The sequence below is a fragment of the Colossoma macropomum genome, unplaced genomic scaffold (assembly GCF_904425465.1).
Source record: "Colossoma macropomum unplaced genomic scaffold, Colossoma_macropomum, whole genome shotgun sequence".
NCBI classification, from domain to species: domain Eukaryota; kingdom Metazoa; phylum Chordata; class Actinopteri; order Characiformes; family Serrasalmidae; genus Colossoma; species Colossoma macropomum.
Window position 1 is genome coordinate 19249885 of NW_023494799.1, and position 14980 is coordinate 19264864.

Here is a 14980-nt window from a genome sequence, read left to right on the forward strand (position 1 = left end):
GCTCTGAAAACTTTTCAAAAACAATTTTAAATAAAAACGAATTGTTTCATATAAAACAATAGACTACATTAGCTGCAGATAGCCGTTAAATGTCTTTAAATGTCCCCAGCGTACAGTAGGTTTTTTTTAAAACTGTCCATTTGCTTCAACTAGACACCTGCCATCATTTTATTTAGGTTGTGGTGCTATCCCATAGATTGTTGTTGGGGAGGGGGTGGGAGCACACATTATGTTGCGGTGCATGCTGGGATCTGTAGTGCAGCTCATGGTGAAATGCACCACGGGCCTGTTCGACACATGGGCCGTAGACCATTTTGTCATTGGTTTGTTTAACACATCATGAACCTGTACAACAGTCCAAAATATATAAATAATAATAATAATAATAATAATAATAACAACAAAAAACACAGAGGGTATTAAAGCGTTTTGGCTGTGTTTATTTGAGGAGCTACTGTGTCTGTCTCTGCAAACTGTTTTTCATTTCTAATCAGCATGTCTGGCTCTCATAAATATTGCATTTGAGGGCAGTCTGCATAGGATTACTATCCTCCTGTGTGTCAGGGCTCAGTGCGGATTAATAACACTTACCATGACTGACTCATAGCATATGCATATTGATTGAATGCAGATTAAATGCATCCTGGTGTGCATGTGCAGCTTGTGGAGTGCTTCAGATGAGTTAATGTCATGGTGGGAGTTTATCTGGGTTATGCAAACAGTGATCTTTTTACATTTTTGTGAAACAGCATGTGTGTTGTCTTAATATTTCAGTTTTATTTAAAAGTATGAATTGAGTTATATTACAATACAATAAATTATTATAAATCAGTATACTCTACTAGCCACTGGATGATGGAGGCTAAGCTAGGCTAGTGGCAATTGTGGGTTTAAGCGAAGAACGAATAGACTTGTAATCATGTAAATAATAATAAATATTTTCTCGGCAGTTGGGTTATCAACACAAAGTGGGGATCCTGTACTGCCAAGCCGGCCAGAGCACAGAGGAGGAGATGTACAATAATGAAAGTGGCAGTCCAGCTTTGGAGGAGTTCCTGGATCTGCTTGGCCAAAGAGTTCGCTTAAAGGGTTTCAATAAGTACAGGGCTCAGCTGGACAATAAGAGTAAGTACAACTCTTAGGACAAGTAGAGCAACAAAGAAACATTTAAAATATTCATTTATGTTATACTGTATCTGTATCTACTGGGCAAAATTATGTGTGCGCACACACATTGTTGTGTTTTTTTTGTTTTTTTCATTTTTTTTGTTGTAAGTATATACACCCTTTTCTGATTGCAGCGGATTCTACAGGCACTCATTCTCTCTACACTGTCTATAAGGACTATGAACTAATGTTTCATGTCTCCACAATGCTCCCTTATACACCCAACAACAGGCAGCAGGTGAGACTGACATCACAGTGTTCTATGTTTTTTAGAACTGTACTGTACCATGGAGTATATCGTTAGGTACAGGTTATACACTCTAAACTAGCTGTGTACAAAGCAAGCATTGAGGCTGTCCAGTTCTGGGCCATATGCCTCAGTGTAAATTCTTTGCAAAATGATCACCCTCTGTAATAGATTGTTGTTGAATACTCAGCACTCTTACTCAGAGAAGTTTGATGAATATAATCCTTACATTTTGCATGTGTAGTTCTTTGCTGTATGGTGCTTTTATGAAATAACGCTGCATTGGTTTTTAAGTACTCCAAAACTTTTAAAATTGTCTTTTATGCCACAGTTCAAACCAGTTCGTCACCTGTCTTGCTGCCCTACAGAGATTTATGATCATTCTTAGAATCAAATAGAATAGAATAAAATGCATCACCTATACATTGTGTATCCTTCCCTGAGGTTCTGCTCCATTGTAAAGTTCACTGTTTTACCGATTTATATGGCTTATAGTGTTGTGTGAAGAGGTGTGTTTCGACTTTGATAGAGAAGAAGATACTGCATGCACAGATATGTTGGGCATCCCTTGTGTTTACTTCTTTTGTTCATACGGCCAAAGCTCTTGAACTAAGGCTCTCCAGGAGTGGCTGGATATGGTTAAGCAGAACCTTATGTGCTCCAGCTGCAATCTGGAGAATTTATGTATTGCATGTAAAATGCACATGTTTATAGAAAAAAAATAATTGATGGTATATAGTCATACTCTATCAATTTTACATATTTTTTTATTTGAAAAAAATATAAGAGAGCAATTATAATTGCTCTCTTATAGTAGAGGTTATAGAGGACATAGAGGTTATAGAGCTCTATGACCTAATTCATTCCCTTTACTTTCTGCAAAAGTCAGGTTAATGCTTGAAGCTTGTATTGTGTTGTGCAGTATGTACTTGTTCTGACTCGATTCTCCCCTTTCACATCACTTGTTGTCTAGCTGCTGAGGAAGAGACACATTGGGAACGACATTGTTACATTAATTTTCCAGGAACCAGGAGCACTACCATTCAGTCCCAAAAACATCCGCTCCCACTTCCAGCATGTCTTTATCGTCATTAAAGTACACAATCCTTGCACAGAACAAGTTTGCTACAGGTGAGAAAGGAACGTAGTACACACACACCCTTCCTCACGTCTTACACTACCTCTTGACAACCAGCACAGCTGATTTTAGGGGACTAGATATAGACTAACCAAAATTATTTGTTACTCCACTTACACAAATAAATACACCTATTTCACACTAGATATATATTTTGTGCTTTAGAGAGGTATCTCCTGAGGAAAATATTCTGTCTCTCTCAAAGATAAACTGAGCACACTCAAATCTAATTTTGTGAATAAAGACTTTCTCTTAAGGGAAAAAAAAATACATTTGGATACTGCCTCGGTGACCATTAGATATAAATTGTCAGTGAAGATTAGTGGATAATATTGAAGGGAATTTAATTTCGAGCCTTATTTACTCAGTAGTGTGCCTCTTAAAGTTGGGCACTTTTAGTATAGGAGAGAGATATGAGTGTTTTTGCACAGTACATTAACAATGAAGAATGCTAATTGGACTATCTCTCTGAATTCAGTACAAGAATGAAGTGAATTTGATTGAGGATTTCAGTATTTATTTGTCACAATCTTCAATAGTGTTGCAGTTGCAAGGTCAAAGGATGTACCAGCATTTGGTCCTTCAATCCCCAAAGGAGTCATGTTCCCCAAATCAGCAGTATTCCGGGACTTCCTGCTGGCCAAGATGATCAACGGTGAGAATGCTGCACACAAGTCTGAAAAGTTCCGTGCCATGGCCACACGCACCCGCCAAGAGTACCTAATGGACCTGGCAGAAAACTTTGCCAGTGCCACACCAGTGGACTCATCAGCAGCTAAGTTCAGCTTCATCACATTAGGTGCAAAGAGGAAGGAACGCAGCAGGCCACGAGTCAATGCACAACTTCACAGCACAGGCGCCATCACCTGGGAAGTGGTCCCCCAGGACTGCTGTCTGTCCACGGATGTTGGTTGCCTCCTGGCCATATCCAGAGAGTTCGTGGTGCTTATTGAAGAATCTTCCAAGGAGGTAGTGTTTAACTGCTATTGTAAGGATGTGATTGGTTGGAGCTCATTCCCAGCAGCGGGCAGAGTGAAGCTGTTCTATGAGCATGGAGACTGTGTAGTGTTTTCTGTTCAGGATGGCTGTGCTGAGGAGGTCCGTGAAGTCACACAACGACTTGAGGTAAGTGGACAGTCAGGAGTTGCCTTTACATTAGACATACATACACAGAGAATTTCTCTTCTTTCAGAAGAAAGTGCATTTATGGCTGTCTATTAAATTCCAACCTCTCTCCGTAGCTAAATCAGTTGTTCTCTTGTAGATAAGCTCCAATTTTTGTTGAATTTGTTAAAGCTGCCCTTTCTAAGTAGGGATTTTTGAGCCGTCTCTAGTGGAGATATGCAATTGCACTCATGGGTTGTGCCGCCATGTTTTTCATAATGGAGAGAAGAGGAAGTTGCCAGTCTAGTCCAAGGACTCTTTTTGGTACATTGGTAGGCTTGTGTAGATCCTTGTACCAAATAAAAAATAAAAAAAGAAAAGAAAAAAAATGTAAATGAACAGTGTTTTGCTAGGAACAAAAATGAAAACTCAAAATGCAAACACACTTTACTGTAGTGGGTGGAATGTGCAAATATTTGTGTCACTGTATAACTAAGAATACTCTTGGTTTTAGCATATGTCATAGTCTAGTGTACTTTTGTATATTTTTTCAAATAAAATCATTTTGGATGCTCAAGTAAACCTATTTTGTAGATTAACAATGGCACATTTTTCTGGATGTCTCTTCACTTTTCAGAAGAGACATATTTAACAACTGAACTAAATCTGAAATATTTTTAATGGGCAAAATAGTAAATACAGAAATTAACAATATATAGACTGTTGCCGATATAGCTTTGTAACCCTAATAAGATAAAGGCAAGTGTATGTAAAGCCCACAGCGGCTTCTCTGGGCCTGGAAACGATGGTGCTGAATGTTGTTTTGCATCCGAAAGTCATTTGTCTCATAAATGCATCTCTTACACTCAAGCTTTAATGTACGACTGTCAGACGCTGCTGGAATTTAGTAAAGACTAAGTGAAGAGTGTCATTGCTGGGAACACAGAAAGCTAACTAGTCTCCCTGCTAGGCTAATGGCTAACAGCTAACACCAGTTTATTCTACCACTCTCTTTTTCCACTCATTAGTTAATGACTCATTCCAATTCCCATTCTTGTGAATGCCATCAGTCCTGACCAAGACCCTGACCCTTTACAAGAACAAATCGAATGACTCTCCATTCTTAAGCTGTGCATCAATGCGTAACTCAACACATGGTTTCCCATGCTGCATTGTTAGAGGTGAATTAATATGATTCGCTACAGTCAATAGTTATTTCATAATTATTGAATTGTTTCATTAATGGAGATTATTATGGAGTTAAGCTTTGATCATTTGTAACTATTTTTTTGTTTTCCTAGAAATATCACACGATCGGTTAAATCCACATGTTCTTTTGAATCATATATGGATTTAACTCCATATCATTTCTTTTTAATCTTTGTGATTATCTTTAGAAGCCAAACTGTAAGTGAAGTTTGTAGCTTGTGTGACTGTACACCTTTCAAGCAAAATAGAGTTTCTGCCATCATATCTACAGAGATATTTGTGATAACTAGATAATGTGCTCAACATTTATGTTATGCTATCATGTGTAACTTTTCACTTAAGCATTGTTTTAGAAATGTTAGTGTTAATTAATACTAACTTTGGAATGATGTTCTTTTTTTGGAAATATCATTTCCTGTCCTGAGTAATTATCTTTCTTCCAAGTAGCTTTATGTAAATTGTAGTGTGAAATTAGAATACTTTTAGATTTATTAATCTGTAAGCTCGTGGTCTTCTTGTAATAGTTGTAACTGTAACTCTTGTAACTTTTGAAACAGTAATAATGGTATAGTGGTAACCACGCTGAGCAGTTATCTTGTGACGAAACTTGAGCAGACATGCAGACAAAAACTGCATATTCACTAGAAATTGAGCATGAAAACTCTTTACCCTGCCTTAGCTCCGCCCATCAGAGTTCCGGTCTCATAGCTGGGAGATAAAAGAACACACACACAGTCAAACAGGGACACAGAGAACAACTATGTAACCAAGACATAACAGAAGGCTCCCTCTCTCCTTTTCGTTTTGGCTTGATTCAAGTTTTTTAGCTTGATTTCTACTTTGTGTCTTTGTTCAGTTTGTTTTGTTTTCATTCACTCAGTAATCTTGGAGAAGAATGTTTACTGCATTCGCATGTTAAATAGCCTACCCTAGCTGCATCTGTTCTTAAGTTTTGTCAGTTCATTTTGAAAGTTCGATTGGCAATGATAGGCCATTGCAAAATCTGCGAGCATTGCTTAAGATTTATGGACAGAAGTAAGCAGCGCCGACAAGCCATCACCAAAGCTGGCAATTGTGAACCTGCACCCTGATCTTGCCAGCCAAGAGCCTGCCTTTCTTGCCGACTTTCTTGCCTCTTGCAGAGGCCGACACGAGCCAGCTGCTAGTCTGCCTCACCCAGTCAGATGCAACATTCCTGAAGTTCACCTCTTCAGCTGCCTCGCCATATTGACCCACGGACCCTTCTCCAACCCATGTGCACAGGCCATTGCTCTTTCTGAACTTCAAGGCTGTAAGGTTACTTCTTACTTCTTTTTTTTTTATGAGAGTCAGTTTTAGCTGTGTTATTCTGTCCTCCGCTTAAAACTAAATCTAAGTCAGTTGTTACGCAAGCGTTAATATTCTATTCTATGTACTGCTCAAACGGCATAAAATTATTATTAAACTATTTCCAAGGCTTAGGTAATTACAGTATGTTCTTCCAGCTGAATCTCATGTCTAGTTTTCTCTGCATGCCAGTTAATCTAGTATTAGTACCTTTATGTCATTGTATTAACTTAGGGTGCTTAATGGTTTAGGCTTTGATTGTATAGGTTGCTTATATTGTTTTTGCCCAACTTTGTTGTATACATCTCTGCTTTCCGATTTGAATTCTGATTGTCTTCTTTATCTGCCTGTCAAAAGCAGACTGATACTTCACAGGGAAAAAGTTAGCATTTTATTCAAACTAATCCCCAAAAGTCTTATGGTCAAAAGCATCTCATTTTCATTCAGTCAGTCATTTTACACACACTATGCAGCATCTTGAGACCTGACTGTTAATGATAGAAGAAGGTAGATAACTATGCTAGCATCCACAGCCTTTTTATTCATTTCACATTTTACCAACTCATACCTCATTACATTTAAAGATGCACTAGATAGATAACCAGGTCTGTTTGTTGTTAAAACAACCTCTGGTAAGTTAATATGGGCTATCTAAGTAAATAATAAATAATATGTTGGAGTTCAACATATCAATATGCTGGAGTTGGTCCCTCTTTGGTACAAACCTCAATTCCAAAAAAGTTGAGACAGTATATGCAATGCAGATAAAAAAGAAGCAATGATTTTATAAACCTGCTTTGACCTGTATGTGAGCGAAACCAGTAGAAAGACAAGAAATGTAATGTTTTTCCTTCTCATCTTCATTGTTTCTTTGTAAACTTCTGGGGCAATTTAAGACTAGAAACATTGTGAAGTTTTTAAAAACATCTTAAAAAGGTGAAGCAATCATGCATTGGTAAAACAAGGAACATTCAGGAAAGGCCTAGTCCTTTATGAGTAAGAATAGGTCAAGGCTCGCTGCTTCACAACAGATTAACAACAACGTTCTTCAGGAAGCGATTGCAAAGATTTTAGGTATTTCACCCCCTACACTATATAATAACATCAAAAGATTCATGGAATCCGAACTAATCTCAGTGCGTTAAAGGGCATAGCTGAAAACCACAACCGAATGCACATGACTCCTCAGATGGTACAAAATTAAAAACTGGCATGCTTCTATGATGGATATCACCACATGGACTCTGTGACAAAGCATTGCCAACAAACACCATATGGCATTGCATGCTCAAATGAAAGCCAAGACACAGTGGATATCATCTGGATATTGTTGACATAAACACCACTGACTTCTATGGGCTTGAGCTCATCTGAAATTGATTGATACACACTGGAAATGATTTGGACCTTTCAGATTATGTTGGACGTTGTGTTCTCCAGGCCAAAGAAGAAAAGGACCATCCAGATTGTTACCAGCAAAAAGTTTAAAAGCCAGTGTCTTTAATGGTATGGGAGGGCATTAGTGGGTAACCTGAACATCTGAGAAAAGCTTCATTAGCGCTAGACACATTTTGGAGCAACATATGCTACCATCAAGAAGATGTCTTTTTCAAAGGCATTCATGCTTATTTCAACAGGACAGTGCCAAGCTCCATTCTGCATGTTACAGCAGCATGGCTGTGTAATAAGAGAGTTCAGATGCTAGACTGGCCTGCTGGCAGTCCAGAACTCCCAGCCCAGTTTCCCACTGAAACTGTATGCAAAATACAACAATGAAGGCCCATACAGTTGCACAGCTAAAGACTTGTATACAAGAAGAATGGTAAAAAATGACACATTTGAAACTGAATAAGTTCATGCCTCAGTCCCCAAACAGTTATCAAGTGTTGTTAAAAGTTAAGGTAATGTAACATAATGGTAAACATGCATCAAATTTGGAATGAGCGTGTATTTCCAAAAGTTTATAAGGTAAAATGTAAAGTTAAGATATTGTGTTTTTGTGTAGTTTTTAATTTAATTCAGGTCAAACATAATTTAGTAATCACTGCTTACTGTGTTTAATAGAATTTCACATGCTGTCCCAACCTTTTTTTTAGAATTGGGTTTGTACTGTAACAACCTCCACTGACACTTGGGCCTTGCTCAAAGTTGCGTTCCGGTTCAACCCAAGAGTGTTTGATGTGGTTGAGGTCAGGCCTCTCTGCAGATCGGTGAAATCAAGCACTTCTCACATTTATTTCTGTCTATCTCTTGCCAAACCTGAGCTTGTGAAACTTGCTGTAGACAAGAAAATAAAACGATAACCATAATTATCACGATATAACTTTTCCTTGATAAAGCGATAAGAAAGGTTCAATAAATTTTCGATATAATACACCATTCTCACACTTCCATGTTCTAGCAAAAGCCCTGGGAGCATTTTCTGCTGCAAGGAACGCAACACTACTCTGCTGTCGCCAGGAGAAGGTGCACTTCCGAGTTTTTCGACATGATTAGAGAGGGAGGGGGCAACGAGTGAAATGAGTCTTTAGCAACGGCTGAAACGTGGAGTTATACATTCCCTGTTTGAGTGGAGCGACCGGCGATCTGTTCTCCTGTGACCAAGTGTGAGTGACGAGATCAGTGCCGTAACTGTATTGTCTTAAAGTGAACTCACCTCTTTCCGTACATCCTAACAAGCGTTAGCAGCGTTAAATTACGTGTGCTCCTCTCAACTAAAGTGCTGTTACAGTGCTCAAAAAGTCATTTCTAAGTGCGTTATTAGTGCATTCCCAAGCAGCGAAAGTGAAAGAAAGAAAGAAAGTGGGTTCAGGCAAGTTACAGCCCTGATTTAAACGAAAGTAAACTAAGGAAGCTGTGAGGCATTGGAAAGCAGGAGAACACTATCTTTCCAGACTAGCTTTTTTTAGCAGCTGGCTAGCTTGAAGCAGCGCTCCGTCACTTGCACAACACGGCAAATTGATGATACTGTAGATCAAACAAGACACTGCTTTCAGTTTAAACAGACTCCGTTTGTCTGGTGTTAAATATATTGCGTTTCATCCCTCAAACTACTGTAGAGAAATCCAGTGGTCTACTAGCTGGTGTCTGAATACTGTGATATGCCCTCACATGGATGGAGTGGGAATGATGGCAGTGAGGCGGTGTGATCCATCACTGAAGTACCGAGCCAGCTAATGTTTGCTGTTCGTACTAAGCTGATGTTGTTGAGAAACTAAACAGTTTAGCACTGTTGTTGGCCACTTGTTTAGCATTTGTAATGGAATAGCCTAGCATTCGTCACCAGACAGCTAAAAATAGTCTTTTCTTTCTACAAAAACTGCGGCCATGCTTTTCCAGCTGATAAAAACAGCTTACCAGATACTTTCTCCCACTCTCCCATAACAGATTTGTGAAATGTTCCACTGTTTGGTGAGTGTTTGTCATGTTCTGACCATAAAGGATAGTTTAAAACAGCAATAAACCACTCAGGAACAAAAATCAGCCTTCAAACTTTAAAGAGATAATGATTTATCATTTATTGCGATATGTATCGTTATCGAACAATATGAATTTTGTTTATCGTGCTAACATTTTTGGCCATATCACCCAGCTCTAACAAGCAGTCATTCTTTCCGTAGCCCTTTAGTCTCAAGAAACAGATTGGAAGCCTGTCTTGCTTCAACTGAGGACAGATCACTTCATGGCTGAACTCTTGTTGCTTCTGGATGTTTAAACTTCACAATAAGTGCAGCTCTAGAAGGGTAGAAATTTGACAAGCTGACTTGTTGCAAAGGTGGTATCCTTTGAAAGTGCTATTTTGAAAGTTACAATGAAAGTCACAAAGCTCTTCAGTACAACCAGTTCTTTTGCTGTGGTGATTTTATCCACAGCAATGAGTGTCGTGAAAATGGCCAGATCCACTAACCAGAAGAGGTATTCACATACTTTTGGCTTTTGGACATGTGAGTGTGTAGGAAGTGTCGGAACACACTTTCTGTTCGTTTCAAATAATGTATTCTCTTTCAGTTTCATCCCTATAAAATGTGTGTGTAGCATACTGCTCCAGTTATGTATACACCAATGTAAACACAACTGCTTAAGTGATACATCTTTAAAGAACCAGATTGTTTGTGATGACTGGGAGCATTAAAGCACTGCTGCTGAAAAAGACTACAGTGACTTGTTCAAACACCTGGAGACCAGTCACTTTTACACTGTAATTGATTTGACTTGAAGTTTGATTTGATGTTAAATATCTAAAAGTATGTGTGTTCCATTGTTTCATTTAAAGTAATTATTTGAATTGAATAAAACATTTTTACATAAATATTTTATGAAGCAATGTTATAATTGACAAACCATTTTTAGTATACTTCAATAGTGATGTAAAAGCAAAAATGTCATTTCTTTCTAAAGATATCAAATCTTTGGCATTTGCACATAGAGAGAACTGCTCTGTTGAGGAAGCAGTACCCCTGGCTTCTGATCAGGTCTACACACTCTTGGAAGGCAGGGGCTTTCGTTTGGATGCTTTTTGTTGACTATAAATTGGCTTTTAATCTGATCCATACCCTGTAACGTGGTCTTTACGATGAAACAACTGGGAGTGGGACATTCTGTGGGTGTTGTTTTAATATAAATATGCTGATGACATCTTACTAAATGGCTTTGTCATTTTGGAGGATGAAAATAAGACAAATGGTTTAAAGGTGCACAAAATCTAAAATACTTGACCTCTAATGGTTAAGTAGGTGAACTACAACACTGCTGGAAGTATTTTTTCTTTACTTTTCAGATCCGCCACCTATCAACACAAACTACGCCCTGTAAATTGTGAATGCCCTGTGCAGTTCATTTAGAGTTTGCTAGCATTAGCAATGGTTGTGATGACCTCGCTTTTTTAGTGATTAGGTAGGCTGCTTTTAAATAAGGGTAATGCCTTTCTTCGTTATTTGGATATAGATGATGTAGTATGGCATTATGCAAACATTGCTTGAGAGGAGATCAGAATACTCGGTATAGCCTTTATTCTACTTGGTACGTTGTGGTGACAAATCCAGTACATTTCAGAGAGACTGTTCCTCAAACCATGCTATTGAAATATTCTCCAAATACTTCTTTGTATAGTAGTAATGTTTGGCCAGAACAGGCATCAAACTCCTCAGTCTCCTTTGTCCAGGTGAATAGCAAAGTTACAAGCCTATAAGTATTTAAAATTCTGTTTAGTCAGGAGTGTCTTTGCTGCCCTGTTTTTCTTTGTAATGAGTTTTCACAAGTTTTTCAGTAACCTGTCACTACCATGCCAAAACGTCTCTACAGCAGTGTTTTCAGGTGGGGTAAAGTAAGTTCGCATTGTTACATGTGCTGGAGTTTAATGCAGTTGACTAGTGTTAGCCTACATCTCTATGAAGCATTACCAGGCTTTCTGAGTGAAAGATTTATTTACTCAATTCATGTAAAGTCAGCCATTCAACCAGTTCAGCGCACATATTGTGTTCACATACTTGTCCAGATGGTACATTGCTAATCCGGCATCCAATTTTATCCCCTTTTCATGTAATCATCCTCAGTAGAATCTTGTTTACTTCCCTTGTGTTTTGTTGTAGCAAAGTCCTAAATACAAGCAAAACTGTCACACTTTACAGCCCTGTTAAAACTTAGTCTTTCACTGAGTTATTGAACTGCATATTTTCTTCCTGTCTTTCCATGATGCAGCATAATAAATATCCGAACAGTGATTTCATTATTCACATACTGGCACCTGGAAAGGTTATGAAAGTGTGTGAACAACTGTGCATTACTAGATTGTTATAGATCCCAAAAGAATTTAATTTGCTGAATATGAAACCTCAAATGTGTGTGTATTTTTGAGGACGTTAAAAAAGAAGTTGGTTTTGATTTTCTATAGAGAGCATTTTTCCTGCTCTGACAGTCTGGTAGCTGAGCTTGAATGCCACTTTGACTGGAAAGTGCTTGGGTGAGTTGCTGCTAAGAGGATTTTTGGGGTTGCCCTTCACCACATAAAAATCTAAATAGTAATACACCATAAATGTACAGTACAGTACAGTATGCACCTGTTTTGAACCAGCACACCTACATACGAATCAGACTTCAGGAAAATCTCTTTTTAAGTTTAATAATTAAACTATTTTGTATTGAATGTTTTTAATGATACAATCTGTACCAATCTCCCCTTTGCAGATAGTCACTAGAGGCTGTGAGACAGTAGAGATGGTTCTGCGCAGGAACGCTTTGGGCCAGCTGGGCTTCCATGTGAACTTTGAGGGAGTAGTGGCCGATGTGGAGCCTTTCGGATTTGCTTGGCAGGCAGGGCTACGCCCAGGTAGCCGCCTAGTTGAGATTTGCAAAGTCACTGTTGCAACGCTGTCTCATGAGCAGATGATTGAGCTGCTGCGGACTTCCACCAATGTCTCGGTGGTGGTTGTTCAGCCACATGAGGATGGGACGCCTAGAAGGTACTGCATGCATCCTTTCACTTAGAGCTAATCTTTAGTCTAAGGACCTATGGAGAGGACTAAAGAGTAATTCACTTAACCTAGATAAACTAAGAATGATATTTGTGTTAGTTTTTGGGGGGTTGATCATGAAAAGTAAACAGGACTGGAATAGAGGCAGTTTTAAACTCAGAACATTTACAACATGTGCCTTTGTTGGGATTGTAACATTAAACATTTAACTAATTAGTTTTCCCTTACTGGGGTTGTCTTACTCCAAGCCCTCAGGAATGTTATTTGTTGAAAGTCAGTGTTTGGAAAGAGTTTGTGTGGTTAACAATGTTTTCAACTATGTTTTTGTTAGGTTATATTACTTTATGTAATATATTTTTATTTACTTCATGAAAACCAACAGGAAGATGCCTAATGGTTTAATTTGGCAAGCTACATGTCTATTATAGAGGAGACTCAATGGCTAACACAGAATTGAAAGTTATATCAGTTAATATTTTATTGTAAAAGGAGTGCTAAATCCTATTAAGAGAAGCAACATTTTGACCAAAATAAAGAAAGGAGCATCTGTTTTTGTTTTTTGTTTTTTTTTTTGTTTGTTTGGTTTTTTTTTTGCTGAAAACCTATCTGAGCGCCTCTTAACATGAGAAATTCAAACAAATGGGATTTTAAAAAATCTTTAATTTCCTCATATAAATCTGGTCCAAGAAGGTGTCCCCTTCAAACAATTTACAGAAATCAAAGACAAGGAAGGGAGGTCTATTTTACTTTCTGGAAGAATAGAGGGTGTTAAATTAACAATATTGAATGTATATGCTCCTCCTGGTAGCAATCTTAAGTTTTATCAGAAAGTGTTTGAACTAATGGCTGCATATTCATCTCAGTCCAAAACTAGATTTGACAAACATTTCATCTCAAAGGATAACACCACTGCATTAGCAAATAAAAATATTAATGGAAGAAATGGAAATTGTGGATCTTTGGAGAGACTATTACCCAACTGGGCATGACTATTCTCATTATTCATTCCCCCATTATGTGTATTCAATAATTGGTTACTTTCTTCATTGTCTGTACTGCTTAGTAATAGCCCTAGAAATAGAACCTGGAGAATAAACTCAAGTATTTTCAACAGTCCCCAATTTAAAGAGAAAATGAAGCAAGAAATAAAAATATTTCTGGAAGAAAATGATAATGGTGAAGATTTAACCTGAGATCTTATGGGATGCTTTGAAGTTAGTTATTAGAAGCAAAATTATTAGTAACTGCACTCTTAAAAAGAAAACAAAACAAATGAATGTAAAATTAAAACATTTAAAGATTAAAATTAGGAATGAAATATACTATACACCAAAGAAATAGATTAAAAAATGTTGTGAGAATTTGGGTGGAAGTGTGTTAGTTTTTTTTTATTTATTTATTTTTTTAATTACTCCAAAGCAGAAACTTACAGAAAATCAAAAAAGATGTTAAAGTATGTTTGGGGAGCAGGAGGCTGGCCACTGAAAACTATATTTAGTGTAGAATTTCCATGTGAATTTGACACACTTTTAGTAGGGGTGATAAATATTGATGTAATAAGATTGGCCAAATATTTATGGGACATTTTATTAATTGCAAGTAAAAAAAGCTGTAACAAGGAAGTAGCTGTCTCCTGTACCACCTCACACCCCCCACCTCACACCCACACACACACACCCACACACACACACCCACACACACACACAGTGGATTTTTGGCCCCTCAGGCGGCACTGCATTAAAAATGGACATGATTCTCTAGTGGAAATCACTGTATGTATTGCATCCACAAATGCAAGTTAAAACTGTAAAACGCAAAGAAGAAACTGTACATAAACCAGATCCAGAAATGCTGCCACCTTCTCTGGGCCTGTGCCCGGCGAAGTGAAAAAGTGTCCTGTTGTTCGACAAATCAACATTTGAAATTCTTTTTGGAAATCATGGACACTGTGTCCTCCAGGCTAAAGACCACTCAGCTTGTTATCAGTGCACAGTTCAAAAGCCAGTACTTATGATGGTATAGGGGTGCATTAAAGCATATGGCATGGGTGACGTGCATGTTTGTGAAGGCACCATTTATAAATCTTTTTCAGGGAAGGCCTTGCTTATTTTAGTATGACAATGTCAACCCCATCCTGCACGTACAACAACAGCATTCCTCCGTGTTAAGAGTTCGGGCGCTAAACTGGCGTGCCTGCAGTCCAGATCTGTCACCCATTGATAACATTTGGCGCATTATGAAATTAAAAATATGACAAAGGAGACCCCCAAGTGATGAGCAGCTGAAATCCTGTATCAAGCAAGAATGGGAAATCATGTC

General features: G+C 38.0%; 1 protein-coding gene across 5 annotated transcripts in view; it reads left to right on the forward strand.

Annotated features, from left to right (window-relative positions):
* The window catches only part of sipa1l2 (signal-induced proliferation-associated 1 like 2), a 79515-nt gene that overhangs the window by 30076 nt on the left and 34459 nt on the right, over nt 1–14980 (forward strand). For all 5 annotated transcript variants that reach the window (XM_036585888.1, XM_036585892.1, XM_036585893.1 and 2 more), the window contains exons 5-9: nt 951–1125; nt 1302–1405; nt 2388–2545; nt 3092–3677; nt 12375–12649. In XM_036585888.1, coding sequence (XP_036441781.1) covers nt 951–1125; nt 1302–1405; nt 2388–2545; nt 3092–3677; nt 12375–12649 — 1298 coding nt within the window. The remainder of the gene's footprint in view (nt 1–950; nt 1126–1301; nt 1406–2387; nt 2546–3091; nt 3678–12374; nt 12650–14980) is intronic.